This window comes from Sceloporus occidentalis, unplaced genomic scaffold (assembly GCF_023333645.1).
Source record: "Sceloporus occidentalis isolate IW3139 unplaced genomic scaffold, rSceOcc1.0.p SCAF_7, whole genome shotgun sequence".
Taxonomy (NCBI): domain Eukaryota; kingdom Metazoa; phylum Chordata; class Lepidosauria; order Squamata; family Phrynosomatidae; genus Sceloporus; species Sceloporus occidentalis.
Genome location: NW_028316987.1, coordinates 96,797,823 through 96,819,238, shown reverse-complemented (window position 1 = coordinate 96,819,238; position 21,416 = coordinate 96,797,823). Strand labels below are relative to the sequence as shown.

At 45.1% G+C, this 21,416-nt stretch overlaps 1 protein-coding gene across 2 annotated transcripts; it reads left to right on the top strand.

The window, feature by feature from the left end:
• Nucleotides 1-1,364: 1,364 nt before the first annotated feature.
• Nucleotides 1,365-19,231, top strand: LOC149310189 (zinc finger protein 786-like). 2 transcript variants are annotated; one of them, XM_089533910.1, is made up of 5 exons: nt 1,365-1,624; nt 3,411-3,521; nt 12,201-12,327; nt 13,562-13,675; nt 15,630-19,231. In XM_089533910.1, the coding sequence occupies exons 1-5, from the start codon at nt 1,397-1,399 to the stop codon at nt 17,147-17,149; spliced, it is 2,100 nt and encodes a 699-aa protein (XP_089390036.1). In that variant the 5' UTR covers nt 1,365-1,396; the 3' UTR covers nt 17,150-19,231. The 2 variants fall into 2 exon arrangements, with proteins under 2 accessions (XP_089390036.1, XP_089390037.1); XM_089533911.1 differs by lacking the exons at nt 1,365-1,624; nt 3,411-3,521 and adding an exon at nt 10,812-11,064.
• The last annotated feature ends 2,185 nt before the right edge of the window (nt 19,232-21,416 follow it).

Here is a 21,416-nt window from a genome sequence, read left to right as displayed (position 1 = left end):
TCGCGAGGAGCCTTCCCTTCCCTGCCTGGGCGAGATCAGATGCCTCCTCGCGAGGAGCCTTCCCTTCCCTGCCTGGGCGAGATCAGATGCCTCCTCGCGAGGAGCCTTCCCTTCCCTGCCTGGGCGAGATCAGATGCCTCCTCGCGAGGAGCCTTCCCTTCCCTGCCTGGGCGAGATCAGATGCCTCCTCGCGAGGAGCCTTCCCTTCCCTGCCTGGGCGAGATCAGATGCCTCCTCGCGAGGAGCCTTCCCTTCCCTGCCTGGGCGAGATCAGATGCCTCCTCGCGAGGAGCCTTCCCTTCCCTGCCTGGGCGAGATCAGATGCCTCCTCGCGAGGAGCCTTCCCTTCCCTGCCTGGGCGAGATCAGATGCCTCCTCGCGAGGAGCCTTCCCTTCCCTGCCTGGGCGAGATCAGATGCCTCCTCGCGAGGAGCCTTCCCTTCCCTGCCTGGGCGAGATCAGTGCCCAAGCGGGCAGGGAATGCCTCTTTGAGAGGAGCCTTCCCTTCCTGCCTCTCCTCCGTTAGAAATGGGCTCTCCCCACACAGAGGGGAGGTTGCAATCCACCGGGGGAAGCCTTGTACTCCTTTGGCAGATGCAGGCGCTTGAGCAGCCGGGACTTCAGGCGCTTAAAAAATAAAAATAATCCTTATCTCTTATTGAAAGACCACAGCGGACAAAGGGGTGAGGGAAGCAAAAATGGTGACAGCCAGACAGATGGGGACAGAAAGGGCAACTCCCCCAAGGACAGCCCCATCGCACTCCGCTCCTCCCATTCATCTAACGCTTTCAAAGGCTGTCGTTCCTATTTAAATGCTCCGGTTCCTAAATCGAATCAATGGAAAAACGTAGGTCAGACCCTAGTGTTTTTTTAACACGTGTTAAATGAGGAAAACTCGAATCAAAATTTTATTCCGCTCTACAATTTGATTTGTAGTGGAGACGATTGCGGGTTGCTCTAGAACCGTTCTAGGTTTAAATCGGATCCTAATAGGAACGCCACTCCTTGGATTCGATTCAGAACGCGGGGTTTCACCTAGTGAGAACAACCCCATTATCTGATCTGATCCGGGTTGAATGAAAGGCCAGGCCACTCTGTTCCTGACACCTTGTTCCCATTCTTGAGATGTCCATCTTCCTCTTTTGGTACCAAAATGAGGCTGCAGCATGGCTGATGGATGACAAGAAGGAGACAAAGGGGGCCTTGTTGTCCTAACCGTTCCTAACAAAAGGGCCGGCCTCACCCTCTTTCCTGGATTGCTTTGCAAGACAGACAAAATGGATTATGTTAGATTTCAGAAGACAGGCAGCCCCCAAAGACTCCCAGGAGGGGAAAGGAAGTCCAAACCAATTCCAAAAGAGGGAAGGGCTAGTAGGACATAAAAGAGGTAGCCACCATGGCACCTTCTCCAGACAGTTCAAGACACGGCCGTCCTGGAGAACGCAAGATGGTGAGAGGCCGGGTAGGAGTCCTGTTCCTGGGGACAGTCCTGGCCGCTTCCTTACGAGAGACCCCCCCGCTAGACTACGACAAAGTGCGCGATTTCGTGGTCCAACAATACAACATGAAGTCCCGCAGTGAGTTCCTCTACCGGCTGGTGTTTGCTGAGACCCAGCCAAATTGGGTGAGTAGCGTCAGGACGGCGGTCTCACAACATGATTGACTGATTCATTGATTGATGGGTTCATTAGAAGATTTCTTCTTTTTAAAAAAAATTTATTATCATACATAAAATACAAAACTATAAATCTCACATTTTACTACAACAATCTGTCACTAAACTACTACAGTCTACAATTACCATTTCACTCTGTTATAACATTTATATTGTCTTCTATAATACAATATTAATGTTTTACCTGTTACTTCCTCAGTTTACTTTGCAATAAATCCTTTTGCCACAAAGTAAGCATTATATGCCTTTATTTTTCCAGTCAAAATAATCATCATCAAGATTTCCTCGGCACCATTCTATTTTCCTGCTATTCTTATTTAACTCTCTTTTCTATAATATATAACTCTTTTTTATATAACTCTCTTTCTTAATTCTCCAATTTGCTTTGTCATTGCCATCGCCAAGGTTCATGATAATATTTCTATCTCCCCTTATCAGGTTGTCGTAATCGCAAAGAAAGATAAGGCACCACACAATTTAGGATGTTCAAGGAAAATGTAGGGCATCACCAAAGAAAAGCTGAAAAACACTCCTATAAATGTAAATTCGTGCTTCTTAAAATGGAGGCCGTTGTGGATTTCTCCAGGACAGAAGGCATAAATGTAGAACACTTCCTAGAAAAGGAGGACATCTGCTCACTCAGCTCCTTATATCTGATGATCTCAGGGTGAGATATAATAAAATCTGCTCAGAATAGTTTGAAACAGGACCATGGAATCACTGAGTTGGAAGATACTCTTCAGATGCAATCTAGTCCAGCGATTCCCAAAATCTGGTCTTCCAAAGGATTTGGACTTCAGCCTTCTTGGCCAATGGCTTAGGATTCTGGGCGCCAAAGTCGGAAACACCTGGAAGGCCAGATTTTGGGAAGCACTGGTCTATTCCAACCCACTGTCATGTTTGTGGCTGGTGTGTGCCTTCAGGTCATTTCCAATTTATGTTGACCCTAATGCGAATCTATCCTGGGGTTTTCTTGCCATTGCCATGTAGGAATCCACAATTAAAGCACTCTCAAGAGATGGCCATCCGCCAACCTGAGAAATATTTTCTTGTTTGTTAACCAATAACAGGCTGAGGTTTTCCAAGGAAAAGGAAGGAAGGGAGACCCTCCTTATCCATGCATTCCTTAGCCACCGATTCAAGCAGCCATGGCTTGAAAATACTCAAAAAAGGTCAAAATTCCAGAAAGCAAATCTTGATTTTGCTATGAGGCACTATATTACTACGCCATTGTATACAATGGGGCTTGAACATCCACGGATTTTGGTATCCAAGGGGGGTCCTGGAACCAAACCCCACTAATTACCAAGGGCCCACTGTATGTCTGTTAGCGGTGGTGGATAGATAGATAGATATTCATCTTACACCATTCTTATATTCACCTTACAGGCTACAGCCTAGGATGGATGGAGAGACCAGCAGATAGATGATAGTTTTATGGAGATGCTGCCCCCTTAGAATTCTCCTCCTTCCCCTAATGCAGTGGTCCCTAAACTCTGGTCCTCCAGCTGTGCTGGACTTCAACTCCCAGAATTCCTGACTGTTGGCCAAGCTGGTTGGGGCTTCTGGGAGCTGAAGTCCAAAACCTTTGGAGGCCCACAGTTTGGGAACCATTGCCCTAATGATTGGAGAAGAAGAGGGGCCAGATCCTGAGATCTGGGAACCACAGATGGGGGTCCTGATCCAGTGCCAGGCCCTTACCAGAATTGCTACCTTCTGCTTGATGTCTCCACAGAATGCTACCTCCAAGAAAATCCAGTCGTTTTCCCTCACGCTCAGAGAGACAGTCTGCAAGGGGGATCCGGAGAAGGTTGACGTGGCTGGATGTGACTACAAAGAAGATGGGGTAAGGAGTAAGAGGTTTTTACAGGAGTAGGAGTAGAAAATATATTTGTTACTCCTTATTCTGTTATTATATTGTAATAACACCAGACTCATAGAACTGCAAACACCAGAATCAAAGCATTGGCAAGAGCTCCCAAGAGCCAACCCCATTCTGCCATGCAGGAAGACACTATCAAAGTCCTCCTTGGGACAGATGGCCACCAAAGCAGGAGACTCCATTGCATTCCAAGGCAGAATACCCCACTGTTTAACTGCTGTCACCGTCATGAAGTTCTTCCTAAGGTTTAGGTGGAAACCCTTTTTTCTGTAGTTTGCATTCATTGCTCCATTGTGTCTTTTTCTCTGGAGCAGCAGAAAACAAGCTTGCTCCCTCCTCAATATGACATCCCTTCAAATATTTAAACAGGGCTATCCTTGTCTCCCTTAACCTCCTCTTCCCCAGGCTAAGCATGCCCAGCTCTTTATGCCACTCTTCATAGGGCTTGCTGGTTTCTCCAATTTTGTGCCATTTTGGTCTCTCAAAATGGGGCTGCAACTAAGTGGAAGGACTCTGCGCTACCTTTGGTGGGCTTCCTAAAACTGCAGGTTGAGTCTCCCTTTTCCAGAATTCTGTAACCAGAAACATTTCAAAATTCAAAATTGCCCACATGGGTGGCTGAGATAAATGACACCTTTGCTTCTAATGTTTCAATGTACACAAACTTAGTTTCATGCACAAAAGTATTTTTTTAAATTGTGTAAAACAGTCTTCTGGCTATGTGCCTAAGCTGGATATGAAACTTACATGGATTTCATTTTTAGACTTGGGTTCCATGTCCACAATATCTCATTTTATATATATATATATATATATATATATATGCGGATATTTCAAAATCTGAATAACTCCGAAATCTCAAACACTTCTGGTCCCAAGCATTTCGTTTAAGGGGTTGCCCTGTGACAAGGGTGACCAGATGTCCTAACTGCAAAGGAGGACGAGGGATTGCAAAATATAAGGCATTCAAGAAAAATGTTGAACATTACAAAATAGACTGGTGGGGCTTTGTTCCAGGACACACACACACACACCATGGACACCAAAATCCTTGGATGCTCAAGTCCCATTAAAAACAGTGGTACAGTAAAATTGTGTCCTTTATATAAAATGGCAAAATCAGTTTTAAAAAAACCCTGATCTACAGAGTCATAATCCAGTGGTCAAACCACTACACCATGCTGGCACTACACACACACACACACACACACACACACACACTTTGTGCCTTCAAGTCATTTCTGACTTATGGCAATATTTGTCCAGGTGCCACCATTGCCATCCTCTGAGACTTGCCCAAGGTGACCCAGTGGTTTTTGTGGCCAAACTGGGAATCGAACCCTGGTCTCCAGAGTTGTAGTCCGTAACGCGCAAACCATTAGGCTACTCTGGCTCCATGTATTAAATATTAGCAAACACTTGGTCAGGGAGATTCCGATCTGGGGAATGTATCATGTTTAAAAACTTCCCTCCGTCTTAGATGGGAGAAATGTAGGGCAGTCGGTTCTCCACATTTGCGGATTTGACTTCTGCGGATTGTATTATTTGATTTTTAGAATATATATATATTTTTAAATGCATTTTAAAAAATCCATGAACATAGAAGGCTGACTATAAGAGCTAAAAGCACCTATATAAATATAAATCCATGCTTCTTTGCCATCCTCACAATGGAGAACATTTCGGATGTCCTCCTGTGCAGAAGGCTGAATTGTAGGGCATGTGAAGTCGAAGGCTTTCATGGCTGGCATCCATAGATTTTTGTGGGCTTTTCGGACTATGTGGCCATGTTCTAGAAGAGTTAATTCCTGACGTTTTGTCAGCATCTGTGGCTTTGGCATCTTCAGAGAATGCCTTGCTCTGAAGATGCCAGCCACAGCTGCAGGCGAAACGTCAGGCATGAACTCTTCTAGAACATGGCCACATAGTCCAAAAAACCCACAAAATCTATAGGGCATGTCTTGGAAAAGAAAGGCATCTGGTCATCTGGCTACTATGACACCATCCAGAGCTCTGCTTCCAAACAAGCAGAATTGGGGCAAGGAGGAGTGAACACTGCTTTTGGACCTGGGCTGTTCTGGTGCTTACGACTTCTTGTCTTTCTTTGGACAGGTGACCCAAAAATGTGCTGCATCCTATCATTATAGGTGCTCCACGGCCAAGACTATGATTCTATGTAGAAAGCAGTAAAGCAAGGGACAGGATTTACCTTTTTACTCAAAGCCTCAAGCCTTGGCCAAAAGGACAGGCAGCGCGAGAGTCAGTTCCTGCAAGTCAGTTAATGATTCGAATCATGTTCACGCAAACACAGAGGACTTTTCCGGCGGTGGTCTTTCACAAACTTGGAAGAGTTTGAGGGGAAACACCTCTTGTTCCTCTTGGCTTCTCTTCTCACCCTGGAATGAATGCATACATGTGCAAAATACTGTAAATGAATACAAGCGGATAAAATAATGTTTAATTTCAATTAAATTAGTATAATATTATACCATACGGCATTGTATATTGTAGTAATCATAGTAATGATGTTGTTGCATGTCTTCAAGTTAATTCCGACTTACGGTGTCCCTGAGGAGTTTATCACACGGAAGAAATGGGAGTTTATCCTGTGAATATCCTGGGGAAATTGTGTAATTAAGTGAAACAATTTCACACAGCGTCGCACAAAACCCGCCATTAAAGTGGTCACAAAGATGCATTAATGCGCATCTTTTTACTTTCAGGATTTCAGCGACAATGCATTTCCAATATCACTTTATTTGCGCAATTGCGGGTGATAATCATTCGTGCAATTCCTCGCCATTTTAGCTTTATTTGCGGAATGCTTTAAATGCGCTTTAATCTCTCTTTCATGCTGAAATTAGCCCCAGTGTGATAAACTTATAAGATGAACCTATTGAAGGGTCTGAAGGGCAAAACTTCATCAGAGGAGGTTTGCGTTGGCTTCTTCGGAGGCTGAGAGAGTGTAACCCGAAACCCTTTTTGGGAGAAAGGCAGGATACAAATTTGGTAAATAAATAAAGTAAACCCTGGTCCCCCACTGTCCTACACTGGCTCTCATCTTTATGGTACATTTATATTATCATATAACATAATAATACAGTATACTCTTAGAACATCGGACAAGAACTGATTGGAAATTCCAAATATGTTTCCACCTCCCAAAGAGCCCTCTCTAAAAGGGCTCCGAGATCATGGCGCAGCCTCCCTGAGGACATCCACTCGGAGACCTCACTGGAGGTATTTAGGAAAGCGCTTAAAACCGAGCTTTTTCGCCAAGCGTATCCTGATATGATATAATATACCAACCGACTACCCCCTTGAATGAGACGCTGTGCTATTTACTGATTGTATTGTTAATTGTTAATAGTTAATTGATAATTACATGTTGGATATTTTAATGTTAGAGAATTTTAGTGCATATACTGTGTTTTTACTTAGTCTGTAACCCCGCTTCGATCCAACCGGGAGAAGCGGGGAAACATAAATAAAATTTTATTATTATTATTTATAATAATAATAATATTCTGTTGTTGTTGTTGTGCGCCTTCAAGTGGTTTCTAATTCATGGCAACCCTAATCCTATCACAGGTTTTTCTGAGGCTGAGAGTGTGCTAATCACACAGTGGGTTTCCATGGCTGAGCGGGGAATTTAAACCTGATCTATGGAGTTGGATCCAATGCTCAAACCACTATACAATGCTGGCACTGTGTGTGTGTATATATATATATGTATGTGTATATATATATATATATATATATATATATGGTTGCTTTGTGCCTTCAAGTCATTTCTGACCTATGGCGATCCTCAGGCGAACTTATCATGGGGCTTTTGGTCAATATTTGTTCAGGTGCCACCTCTGAAATGCCATCCTCTGAAAAAGTGTGCCTTGCCCAAATTGACCCAGTGGGTTTTGTGCCCAAACTGAGAATCGAACCCTGGACTCTAGAGCATGGGAGAAACATAGGGCAGCTAGCCTTCTACATTTGTGAATCTGACTTTTGTGGATTTGATTATTTGTGGGTTTGATTAATATGTTCTCTTTAGGAATTTCAAAGTCCTCCAGCGCAACTCTGCCAGACGTTGACCATAGAGCTGTGCTGGAGAACTTAAAAATACCTAGAGAAACCACCTCTCTAGGCATGTGTAGGTCCTCCAGTGTGATTCTGTGGTCAATTTCTGGCAGATGTTGACCATAGAGTTGTACTGAAGGACCTGGAGATTCCTAGAGAGGTGTTCTCACAGGTAAAAAGGCACGTGAAGAGCCCTGGTGGCGCAGTGGTTCAATGCCTGTACTGCAGCCACTCCCTCAAAACCACAAGGTTGCGCGTTCAAGACCAGCAAAAGCGCTCAAGCTCGACTCAGGCTTGCATCCTTCTGAGGAAGTCGCTAAAATGAGTCCCCAGATTGCTGGGGGCAATTAGCTTACAGTTGTAAACCGCTTAGCCACTGCTTAGGCAGTATGAAGCGGTATATAAATGAAGCTTGTTTGGTTTTTTGTTTTATTTTTGTGTCTTTTCCCACCTTCATGGCGGGGTCCTTCACTCTTAACCCCAGTGAATATGGAAAGACCGCAGTGTATCAACATTACTCCACTCTCAGGGGAATTACATTACAGTTGTGCACACTTTCATGCCTTATCGCTTTATCCCCTGGCTTCTGTTTCCATTTTAAAAATCCATCTTTTTCCCTCCTTTCCTCCAAACCAGGAGTGGGCAACTGTGAGAGGGAAGCACCGGCCAATGAGTCATCGAAAGGCGGGATATAAATGACATTTATTATTATTATTATTATTATTAAATTAGCTGCCTCAAGCCTTCTATTGGGAGCTATTGGAAGAAAGGAAAGATATAAAGATACAGGTAAATAAAAAACAGCTATCCCTCTGGGCTGAACCTCTCACAAACAGAGCAAGAACAAGCCCAAATACTGTTTTCCTCTAAAAGCAATGGTCCCCAAATTGTGCCTTAAGAGATTTTGGACTTCAACTCCCAGAAGCCTCAGCAACGTTGGCCAATAGTCTGGGATCCTGGGAGCTGAAGTCCAAAAAACCCTCAAAGGGCAGTTTAGGGACCACTGCTCTAAAGTCTCTCTCATTTGTCGCCATTTTGAGAAGGACTGCAAAGGAAAACAAGTATTTGAGGGATAGTGTGGGATTCTGGGTACAAACAGATGAGGTGGGTATTTCTGTGTATTTTGGGGCTACGTTCTGTGTATTTTTGGCAGCCACCAAGACGTGCTGCTCTCAGGACTCTGGCTGCATCCACACTGCAGAAATAACCCAGTTTGACACCACATTAACCGCCTTGGCTCAATTATAAGGAATTTTGGGAATCGTAGTTTTGTCACAAAGCTCTGGTGCCACAAGAAACCCACAAATACCAGAATCCCATGGCATTGAGCTTGTAGCAGTTAAAACGATGTCAAACTGGATTATTTCTGCAGTGCAGATACAGCTCCTAAGATGGATAAAGAGTTTACTCATATAAAAGGAATACTTTTTTGCTTATTTCCGTCCTCTATCATTAATCCAATTCAGGTTTTGCCTTTATTTTGTTCTTCTTTTCGCACAAGGCTTTATGCGAAGTTTTAATTTGGGAAAACAAGGCAGTTACTGCCCTCCTTCTACAAGTAAAGGGATATATGCTCTACGCATGCGCAGGTCGCGGAAAGCCATTGTTTTGTGAAGGGCCTTTCAGCGCATGCGTGGAAAAGAGGCGTCTCCCTAAAAGCCTTCATTCCGCTTATTGGCACAAGCCCCGCCTTCCGCCCCCATTGGCGCAACTCAGAGCGAAAGAGGTAAGTGCGCATGCGCAGCACACAAGCTAGCGCGTGCGCTTTCCTCTTCCGCCCCTCCTGCGGGTCCTTCTCCATCCGTGGGCTGCCCTCGGCGCTGCCTGATCCGAAGAGACGGAGCGGGGGGGAAAAAGCTGCGCCTCCAACACGCTCCAGATCCAGCCCTTCTCCTCAGGGACTACTTTTCTTTGCAAAGGGAGAGCCTCTGCGAGGCATATTTCTCACCTCACGCGACGGTGCGCGGGATCACGTGGTGGGGGCATAACAGGGTCGGGTCACGTGTCGAGGGGCGGAAGGAGGCCGAGCCGCTTTCCGGAAGTGAGGGCGCTTTCCTTGGTCGGTGGGCGTGGTTTGTGATTCCTCTGATTGGAAGAGCCGCCTCAAAAGGAGGTTTTTCATAAAGTGATTCGAGCAGATTAAAGTTTCGGTTTAAAACAAAACAAAATGTTGTGTCTTATTACTCTTACCCACCTTTTCCTTAAAATTGAATCCTGGGATTTGTAGTTTTCTGCACTGTTTCAATCAGAGAGCTCTAGTGCCACAATAAACTACAAATCCCAGAATCCCACAGGATGCAGCCTTGTCAGTTCATAGAATCATCGAGTTGGTCCTAGGATTCTAGTTAAAGCGGTGTCAATACGCATTTTTTCATACAACGCAGATACATCCCTAAAGCCTGCATCTGCACTGCAGAAACAATGTGGTTTGACAGCGCTTTAACCACCACGGCTCAATGCTATGGAATTCTGGGAACTGTAGTCTTCTGATGCATTTAGCAGAAATAATACGGATTGGCGCTGATTTAACTGCCATGGCTGCATCCTATGGCGTTCTGGATTTGTAGTTTGTTGTGGCATCAGAGCTAACAAACTACAAATCCCAGAATCCCATAAGATTGGCAGTTAAAGTGGCATCGATCTGCATTATTTCTGAAATGCACACAAGAGCCTTATGACCCCAAAACACACTGCATAAATGATCCAGTCTGAGACCGCTTTAACTGCCCTGGCTCAATGCTAGGGAATTCTGGGAACTGTAGTCTTGTTGGAGACATTGGTGCCACAATAAACTACAATTCCCAGGATTCCCCAGCAGTGAAAGAAGTCTCAAACTGGATGGTTTCTACAGTGTGTTTTGGACCCGAAAAACAGATGAAACCGTTTCACAAGACTAGAAAGACATGTTTTAATGTCGTTATCTTGTTTTCTTAGGCGGGTTTTTAATTTTTGTTTCGGTTCAGGATGTGCAAATTTACAGCGCTTTATAAATAAAGTTTAATAATAATAATAATAATAATAATAATAATAATAGAAAGGGGGATCCCTCAGTGCGGCTTCCATTATCATGGTTCTGGGCTAGAAACTCTTTTTCCCCCCCAAATCCTTTATTAATATTATAAATAAATTCTTAAAATACACCACTACAGTACTAGCATTTAAACGTATGACGTATAACGTCTCCCCTCAGGAAACGTTTAAACACGCAAAAAGAAGATACGTGTCTGAGGTAACGTGGGAACGGATCCCCCAAAAACAAGGCCCCGCAAAGGAGGCCTAGAAGAAGCCTCGAGGTTTCCTGTCCCCTCCCTGCCGGGCTAGGAGCCCAAAAGGGAAGCCCAGAGTCCCGCCCCTCGCGAGGCGACCAAGGCCAGGCCGACGATCGCCAATCATGGCCGACGCTGGCGCCGCTGGAAAAGCCGTCTCTGAGGTAAATGGCGGCCGTTTCGTTTTTCCCGCGCAAAATTCTCCTCAGGAATGAATGCTCCTCCTCGGGTCTCTGAGGGAACGGGAAAAAGACGTTTCTGAGGGGATTTTTTTTAAAGGGCGTGGGGGGGTCTCTTTTTAGGGGGGAAATATCATTTTTAAACATATTTAATTTTTAAAAATCGTTTAAAAAGAACAATAACATCAAAAAGGGCAAAGCAACAGCAAGGATTGGCCTACACAACAAACTCCAATTCCCAGAATTCCATAGCCTTGAACCAGCAAGAATTAAAGCTCTGCTCTGGGCCCCACAATAAACTCCAGTTCCCAGAATTCCATAGCTTTGAGCCAGGAAGAGGTGAATCTCTTCTCAGGATAACAACTGCCAAGATCCCCACCAAAACACAGCCAAGGTGGCTGGGAGAGTGACTCTGGGCGTGTAGGCTGCATCTGCATTGCAGAATTAAATCCAGTGTGACTCCACTTTAACTGCCCTGGCTCAATGCTAAGGAATTCTGGGAACTGTAGTTTTGTGAGACCTTTAGTCTTCTTTGTCAGAGTACTCAGGTGCCAAAACAAACTACAGTTCCCATAATTCCATGATGGAATTCCTTAACTCCTTGAGCCAAGGCAGTTAAAGTGGTCTCAAACTGTATTATTTCTCCAGTGCAGACACAGCCTATCCAAAACACACTGCAGAAATCATCCAGTTTGAGACCACTTTAACTGCCCTGGCTCAGTGCTAGGGAATCCTGGGAATTGGAGTTTGTTTTGGCACCAGAGCTCACTGACAAGGACGGCTAAAGGTCTACAAAACTACAGTTCCCAGAATTCCCTAGCACTGAGCCAGGGCAGTTAAAGTGGTCTCAAACTGGATGATTTCTGCAGCCTGTTTTGGACCGTTGTCTTAAAATCCATGTGTTTTTAAGTTCTCTCATTGAATGTTTGGAAATGATGTATTCCGCTTCAAGTCATTTCTGACTCTGGTGACCCTAAGGCCAACCTGTCATGGGGCTTTCTTGGCCTTTGCCATTGCTGTCCTTGAGGCTGAGAGGAGGTGACTTGCCCATGTGCTTTCATTGAAGTCCTCTGAACACATGTTTGGAAATCATTTTTAAAGTGCGGTGTTTCCTATTTCAGGCGCCGGTGAGGTTTGAGGATGTGGTCGTTTATTTCCTCAGAGACGAATGGAAGACACTGGAAAAGTGGCAGAAGGATCTGTACTGGACGGTGCTGAAGGATAACTATGAAGCCTTGGTCCTTGCGGGTAAGGAAGGTCCAATGGCTGAGAAAGAAAGCCTTCGAAAGGGTCTTGATGCCTGCAAATAGGAAACGTCAAGCCGCTTTCCTCAGATGGTCCCACTGTTTCATCTCTTGCTTCAGATCCTAGTCTCTGGAGCAGCAGAAAACAAGCTCGCTCCCTCCTCAATGTGACATCCCTCCAAATATTTAAACAGGGCTCTCATATCACCTCTTAACCTTCTCTTCTCCAGGTTAAACATCCCCATCCCCTAAGTCTTTCCTCATAGGGCAGTGATGTCCAAATTCTGGCCCTCCAGGTGTTTTGGACTTCAGCTCCCAGAAGCCTCAGCCATCTTGGCTAATGGTCTGGGATTCTGGGAGCTGAAGTCCAAGACACCTGGAGGGCCACAGTTTGGACATAGGGCTTCATGGTTTCCAGACCCTTCACCATTTTGGTGGCCCTCCCTTGGACACGCTCCAGTTTCCCAACATCCTTTTTGAATTGTTATGCCCAGAACTGGACACAGGATTATTCCAAGTGAGGCCTGACCAAAGCAGAATGGATTGGCACTATTACTTCCCTTGATCTAGACACTAGACTTCTGTTGATGTAGCCTAAAATCGCATTGGCCTTTTTAGCTGCCGCATTGCACTGTTGACTCGTGTTCACCTTGCACTCTACTAGGACTCCTTGATCCCTTTCACACGTAGAAGTCTCCTTACGCCAGGTGTCCCCCATAATCCTATATCTGTGCATTTCATTTTGTTCTGCCTAAGTACAGTATCTTACATTTCTCCATGTTGAAATTCATTTTGTTAGCTTTGGCCCAACTTTCTAGTCTATTCAGGTCATTTTGAATTTTGATCCTGTCCTCTGGGATAGTTCCTCCTTATTTGGTGTCATCTGCAAATTTGACAAGCATGTCTTCTATTCTTTTATCCAAGTCATTGATAAAGATGTTGAATAGCAAACTGGCCCCAGGACAGAGCCCCACTGGACACCCCACTGGTCACTTCTCTCCAGGATGAAGAGGAGCCATTCTTGAGCACCGTTTGCTTTCGGTCAGTCAGCCAATTACAAATCCACTTAACAGTTACTTACATGGTTCTTCTCTAGAAGAACTGGAGAAGGCATGCGGAATGGCAATCATTGAAACAACTGCAGCACATCAATATCTTCTAAGCCTTTCTTGGCATCACAGTGTTTGCTTTGTTGCTCACCTAATGTCTTCTCTGCGTGTCTCTTTCCTTGTGAGCAGGACATCCAGTCACCAAAGCAGATGTCCTCGCATGGATTGAACGGCATGAACGTCAAAATGGCAACGAAGCTCAGCCTTCCAAAGCTAGTACGTCTTCTGGATTTCTTTGTTCATGTGAGTAAAAGTAGTCTTTTGGAGGAACACGTTAGCCTGAAATTTGTGATCTGAGATCTCTTTCCCCAGTTTTGCCACCTTCACAAGAGTGTCTGGTTGCAAATGAAGCAGGGGGGCCTCCTTTCCCCTCTGCATCTACACTGTAGAAATAATTCAGTTTGACACCACTTTAACTACCACAGCTCAATTCTATAGGATCCTGTGGTTTGTAGTTTGGCAAGGCAGAGAAGGCTAAAGACCTTGCGAAACTACAAATCTCAGGATTCTATGGGATGGAGCTAAAGCACTTAAACTGGTGTCAAACTGCGTTTTTCTACAGTGTAGATGCCCCCTGCTCCCAACCTCTGGAACTCTCTTCCTAGAGAGGTTACACTTGGTACTTCCATGGTGGCAGGTGAAGGCTCCTTTATTCAGACAGATTTTGGTGAACTGATTGTTTACTAGAAAAGAGCTTTTAATAGTGTTTATCTGTATGGACATTTAACCTGAATATGTTTTATTTTAATGTTTCTTGAATACCAGTTGTAATAAAAAGTTAGGAGGGAGAGTCCTGGAAAAGGTGCTGGGTATATGGAAGGGAAGAAGACTGCGAACCTGACCCTCCCTATCGACAGGAATAGATGTATACACACACACACACATTTTAATTGTTATTAAAATATTTATATCCCACCTTATATCCAATTTAGTACAACGAATAACAATAACAATTATTTTTAAGAACTAGAAATATATTAAACCACGTGGCACTTGAAGACCCAGCGTGATGCAGTGGTTTGAGTGTTGACCTTTGACTCTGGGGAACAGGGTTCAATTCCCAGCTTGGCCATGAAACCCACTGGGTGACCATGAGCAAGTCACACTCTCTCAGCCTCAAGGGAAGACAATGGCAATCCTCTGAACAAATCTTGCCAAGAAAACCCCATGATACAGTCACCTTAGGGTTGCCATAAGTCTGAAACGACTTGAAGGCACACAACAAACAACAAAGCACATAATAAAACCAGACAATTTAAAATAATTTAAAATAGCGCTGACCGTAGCACATGTACAAATTAGATAAAATTGGTTAGGACCTGGGGGCTTTAATAATGAAGCATGACTTTGACTTGGCTCTGGAATGATGCTTGTGTGACAAGAGTTGAGCCTCTGAAGAGAGGATATTTTGTCATCAGGGTGCCACAGCAAGGAAGGTTCTGAAGAAATACATCAGGAAGCACTTGGTAAAGTATTGTAAGTGCCTTAAAAAAGAAACAAACCCACTGCTAGCCTTTCCTCTGATTTGTAAGAATATATAGCTGTTTATGTCATGTGGTCGTGACACTTTGTACTTTTGTAATAGGATTGTGCAGATACACAGCTGATAAAAGGCAGATACTCTGGTCACCTCTGGTTTGATAGCAGGTGGTTTACGTAATACTTTAACTCTTTCCCTTTCGGTTAGACCTGTGGAAGTACAGACCCCTGTAAAATGGGAAAACTACAAATTAAAAAAACACATTTATCTTACCTGAGAGACCATCTCTTTAGGAATCTCTTGATCCTTGAGCACAACTCTATAGTCAGTCCCTGCCATAGGATTGTGCTGGAGGGCCCTACAAATGCCTAGAAAAGTGTTCTCTCTAGGCATCTCTAGGTTCTCCAGCATGACTCTATGGTCAGCTTCTGATGGAAGTTGACCATAGAGTTGCTCTCAATGACCGAGAGATCCCTAAAGAGTACATATTAATCAAATCCATGAATAATCAAAGCCGCAAAAATCAAAGCTGCAAATGTAGAGGGCCAACTATGTGCCTATTTGACGCCATGCCTAGCAGATATCCAGGTTCCTGGAATAGGGGTTTAATAAGCATGAGCCTGTGGGACTTGGGCTTTCACAACTTCCTATTGGGTTGTCATCTTTGTGCCCTTCCTTTTAGTTCACTAATAAATTCATATTGTCTGTTTATTCCAGCAAACCAGAGACATGCACAGATGTGCCACAAAGAAAGTATCAAACCGGCAGGATCTCCTCAAGTGATCTGTGATCGATCCAAGGCAGACCCAGCCCCACATAATGGAATCCGGAGAAGCCATCGCCAAAGATTATCCATACCACCCAAACAGCATGAATGTGAAGAATGTGGCAAGACGTTCCGGTTGAAAATCCTGCTTCAAATACACCAGGAGACCAAAGCAAGGAAAGAGTCCTTTCCTTGCCCTGAGTGCAAGACCTGCTTTTTTACCTCCTCACGTTTGAAGGTGCATCGGAGGACCCACTTTCAGGGTTTTAGAAGGAAAGACAAACACCGTTTTCAGGAGAATCGGCTGAGTGCGCATCGTGAAAACTACCAAGCCCTGGTGCACTGGTGCAGGGACTGCAGACAAGGCTTCCGTAGATACTTCGACCTCCTCCAGCACAAAAAAAGCCATGAGGTGGCAGAGCCCTGGCTGTGTGCTGAATGTGGGGTTGTTTTCATGTCCCAGGGCGATGTCGCGATGCATGAGGAGCGCCATTTAGAAGAAGTGATGCATGAGCATGTTGCATGTGGCCAGAACTGTATCTGTGAGCCTTCCCTTCAGCTGCATTTCGCATCCCAGACTGATGGGAACAAGGTTGGCTCAGAAGATCACAAGCAGCTGCCCCGGAAATTTTATGGCAAAGAGGGAAAACCCTTTTCATGTGTTCACTGTGGGTCACAGTTCCAATTAGAAGTGAATTTGGGAATGCATTACAGATACTGCCTTATGGGGAAACAGCTGAAGTGGGGAGCAAATGACGCCCCTCAGAACCTGAAGGTTCAAACTGGACAAGGAAACAGTGACCTCTTGCATTCTCAGCATCCCTCGCAAACATCTACTCAGCGCTCTTGCCCAGATCCTGGCAAGTCCATGTCCCACAGGCGTCATCAGAAAGGAGGCAAGCAGCAAGACAGTGCCAAGCCCAACCCAAGTGTTCCCTCAGCAGGCAGTTATGGTGACCCCCCGAAAACTTGTGCAACAAAGAAGCTTCACAAGTGCCACAACTGTGAGAAGGCATTTGTTTATAAGTGGCAGCTGGCTATTCACCTGAAATGCCACGGCACGGGGAAAGGCGTGTATAAAAGTAGTCTTTGGAGCCACCGCCGGACCCACCAGGGGGAAGCATCATATAAAGAGGAAGATTATCAGAAGAACCTTGTCCCAGCTGCCAATCGCAGCATGGACAAAGAGAAGACTCTTCATCCATGTGACAAGTGTGGCAGAAGCCTTACCCTGTCATACATGCCTGACCATCAGGCCTTTCATGCGGGAGTGAGATACAAGTGCCTTTTTTGTGGGAAGATCTTCAACTTCAAGAGCGGAGCGCTTTCACACCTCAAGCACCACAAAGTGGAGGGCGGGGTTTGCTCCTGCCCCAAATGTAAGGGGAGTGGTGGGCTTCCATCTGAGGACTGTCTCTGCAGGATACAAAAGATCCGCATCGCCCCTGGGCTTCAGGCGCAAGATGGCTAAGGAAATAGTCTACGTACAAAGTGTGGCAAGAGAACATCTTCCACAAATTGCCTTAATGTTTGGTGGCCTGTCCACTTGGGAGAGAAGCAGCCCTCTAGGGCAGAGAATAAGAAGAACCCCCATTTGAAACTAGAAGGCAAACCATTTCAGAATACCCTCCCATAGCCCTTCATATGCAGAAAGGATGCATGGGTGGACTTCTTTTCCAATGTGCTGAATGTGGCAGGGACTTCATTCACAGGTTTTCTCAAAGCATTCCAAAAAGCATGAGTGACTCTCCTCAGACTTGCTGTATAAACTCATAATCAGGGATAGCCATGTTGGCCATATAACAAAGTATGGTATCATCCAAAATCCACAAGACCATGATACCATTGTTGGGCCAACCAAAATGCACATTGTACACGTTGTAAGCTTAGGATCTCAGGCAGTAGCTTTTTGTCTTGCAAATGGAGGTTAAAGTTTGTTTCCTGGACTGAATCTCCCAGCACCCACATGACCAGAAGGATGAGGGTCCCGCCTGCATGAATACCCCGCCATGCCATCTGAACTAAGGACTACAACTACAACATCTTGCCTCATTTTGAACACTTTTGTCAGGTGAAGAAACCAGGGGAGCTTCAAAAGCTTGCAATGTGTATAATGTGCAATTTGGTTGCCCAATAAAGGTGTCACTCTCTTGTGGATTTTGGATGATAATGTGTATACTCAGGTGTAAGTATAGAAATTTTACCCCCAAAAATTAACCCCCCCAAAACTGGGTCACATTTTGTTTGGCCCAATAAAGGTACACTCACATCTCTGTATCCACAGATTTTTTTTATCCACAGATTCTATGATTCTAAGCACCCAGAGCGTGAAAATATTATATACTGTGTGTGTGTGTTTCCAAAAAGCAAAGTTGATTTTGCCATATACTCATGTATATGTCTAGAAAGTTTACACAAAAAATTGATGCAAACTATCTAGGTCGCATTATCCAGGGGTCAATGTAAATACTGCACCTTAACTCTTATCATAAAAAGGAACCGTCCCCTTCTCTGGGTGTAGTAGTGAAAGAATTGTAGAATTGGAAGAGACCACAAGGGCCATCCAGTCCACTCCCATTCTGCCATGCAGGAACTCTCAATCAAAGCATCCCCATGAACAGATGGCCATCCAGCCTCTGCTTAAAGAGCTCCAAGGAAGGATATTCCACTACACTCCAAGGAAGGAGCGTCTTCCACTGTCAAACAGCCCTTACTGTCAGGAAGTTCCTCCTAATGTTGTAGTCGAAGCTCTTTTCTTGCAGCTTGTATCCATTGCTCCGGGTCCTAGTCTCTGGAGCAGCAGAAAACAAGCTTGCTCCCTCTTCAATATGACACCCCTTGAAATATTTAAACAGGGCTATCATATCACCTCTTAACCTTCTCCAGACTAAACATCCCCAGCTCCATAAGTCTCTCCTGATAAGGCTTCATGGTTTCCAGGCCCTTCACAATTTTAGTCGCCCTCCTTTGGACACACTCCAGTTTCTCAATGTCCTTTTTGAATTGTGGCGCCCAGAACTGGACACAATATTATTCCAGGTGGGGCCTGACCAAAGCAGAATAGAGTGGCACTATGACTTCTCTTGATCTAGACACTATACTTTTGATGCAGCCTAAAATTGCATTGACCTTTTTAGCTGCTGCATCGCACTGTTGACTCATGTTCAATTTGTGGTCTACTTGGACTCCCAGATCCCTTTCACATGTACTTTCATTCAACCATGTGTCTCCCATCCTATATCTGTGCCTTCAGTTTCTCTCTTTTGAGAAACTCCCATCCGTCCCGAACTCCCTTCCCTTTTAGTATTTCTGACCAGCGATCACCCTCAATACTTCTCTAAGTACTGAAATCCGCTCTCCTAAAGTCTAGGATGCGTGTCTGACTCTGCCTGGCTTCTCCTTTCCACTGTATTACAAACTCCAGGAGAACATGGTCACTTCCACCTAAGGATCCCACCACTTGCACCCCATTAACCAAGTCATCCTTGTTGGTTAGGATCAGATCCAAAATAGCTGACCCCCTTGTTGCCTCTTCCACCTTTTGGACCATGAAATAGTCTTCCAGGCAAGTGAGGAATTTGCTAGACCTTGAGGATTTTGCTGAGTTTGACTTCCAGCAAATATCAGGATAGTTGAAGTCGCCCATCACTACTACATCTCTCTTTTCTGACTGTGTGGTCATCTGTTCTAGAAAGATATCATCCAATTCCTCAGTCTGACTTGGGGGTCTGTAGTAGACTCCCACCGTAACATCCTTGTTGTTTCCCTCCCCTTTGATTCTTATCCAGATGCTCTCCACCTGGCTTCCATGATTGATGTCCTGGATCTCTTCACTGGTGTAAATATCTCTGACATATAGTGCTTCCTCCTCCTTTCCTGTTTGGCCTATTTCTCTTAAAAATGTTATACCCCTCTATTTCCACATTCCAATCATGAGACTCATCCCACCAGGTTTCAGTGATGCCTATTATATCATATTTGCTTTGTTGTACTAGGACAGGGGTAGGCAACCTGCGGTCCGCGGGCCGGATGCGTCCCAGCAAGACCTTGGGACCGGCCCCAGCCCAGTCCTGCCGCTGATTGCCGCCAGAGCCTTTGGCCTCTCGCATGAGGACGTGGGGCCGTTGACCTCTCAGGAGGAGGCGGGCAGGGGGGGCAAGTGGCAGGCAAGGGGGGCAATTGTCTATAGAAGCCTCCAAAACATGCATTTCTATTAACATTTTTTTTTAAATCAGCAAATTTTTATGTGTCCTCCATTTTTTTTTTAAAAAAAAGTGTCCTCCATTTGAAAATTTTGTCCCACATTTGTCTCGGTTTATTTATTTATTTAATTTTTTCTTTTTAAAAAATATTTAATTATTTATTTTTTGGCTTCGGCCCCCCAGTTGTCTTGAGGGACAGCAACCCGACCCCCGGCTCAAAAAGGTTGCCTACCCCTGTACTAGGCGTTCAAGTTCATCTTGCTTATTTCCCATGCTCTGTGCATTAGTGTAGAGACATCGCAGATCACGGGTCCCATTTACTTGTTGCTTGTGCAAGTTTTTTTGCCTCCCACTGTTGGATGCTTGCACTTTTTTTCTTGTTTCCTCTATGTCGGTTTGACTATTTTCGCCATCCCTTTCGCCTTCCTTAATATTGTCTCCCTTCTCCTCAGAACTCAGTTTAAAGCCCTCCTGATCAAGTTCTTGAGACTGTTGGCAAAAACATTTCTTCCAACTGGCGTGAGATGCAACCCGTCCGTTGCAAGAAGTCCCTCCTCATGGAACCGCAGCCCATGATCGAAGAATCCAAATCCTTCTCGGCGGCACCATCTGCGAAGCCAGTTGTTCACATCTGCTATCTTCCTCTCCCTTCCTGGACCATGCCCTTCAACTGGCAGAAGAGACGAGATGACAACCTGTACATCCATTCCTTTCAGCTTCCTACCAAGCGCCTCGTAATCCCTTTTGATGTTCTGAATGCTGTGTCTTGCAGTATCATTAGTTCCCACGTGGACCAAAAGGAAGGGGTATTGGTCAGTAGGCTTGACCAGTCTTGTCAGCCTCTCTGTCACATCACGGATCTTTGCCCCTGGGAGACAACACACCTCTCGCGACTCTTGTCAGGCCTACAAATCACTGCTTCTGTACCCCTCAGCAAGGAGTCCCCCACTACGACCACACGCCTCCTCCGAGGCTTAGCAGCGACTGTTCCCTCGGGTGGGACTCTCAGGCTCCCCTGCTCCGTCCCAGAAGTCTGTCCATGCTGCTCTTCTTCATCCTCCTTGATAAGGGAAAGCGCTTCGAATAGATTCTCTAGCTGCAAGCTCCCTGAAGAATCCTTTCTTGGCCTACTTCTCTTTGTGACATTCCTCTAGCTGTCTGCCTCCTGTGTATGGCAAGTGACCTCCTCGGCTCCAGCATTTTCCTCTGCGTGGTATTCGTCCAGGATTGTTAGTTCTGTTGTGTCCAGGAAGCAGGGATGGACCCAGGATGCATTCGGGTGGCAAATTACGCGGATGGACCCAGGATGCTGCTGGAATTAAGATTTAATCCAGATAGAGGGAAGACGAATTAAAACGCTATAGGATAAGCTCCTCTGTCAGTCAGTTTTTCTGGCTTAAAATCAGGCAAAGTTATCACATTGAAATCTATACAGATTCTTTATCCATGGGTTCAAGCATCCAGATTGGAAATACTCTTTAAAAAATATTACAAAAAGCAAAGCTTGATTTTGCCGTTTTATACAAGGAATGCCGC

Coding starts and splice junctions, on each gene's coding strand:
- LOC149310189 (XM_089533910.1), top strand. CDS start 1,397: ATGGCACCTTCTCCAGACAGTTCAAGACACGGCCGTCCTGGAGAACGC. Junction 1,625..3,410: donor CTGAGACCCAGCCAAATTGG/GTGAGTAGCGTC, acceptor ATGTCTCCACAG/AATGCTACCTCCAAGAAAAT. Junction 12,328..13,561: donor TGAAGCCTTGGTCCTTGCGG/GTAAGGAAGGTC, acceptor CCTTGTGAGCAG/GACATCCAGTCACCAAAGCA.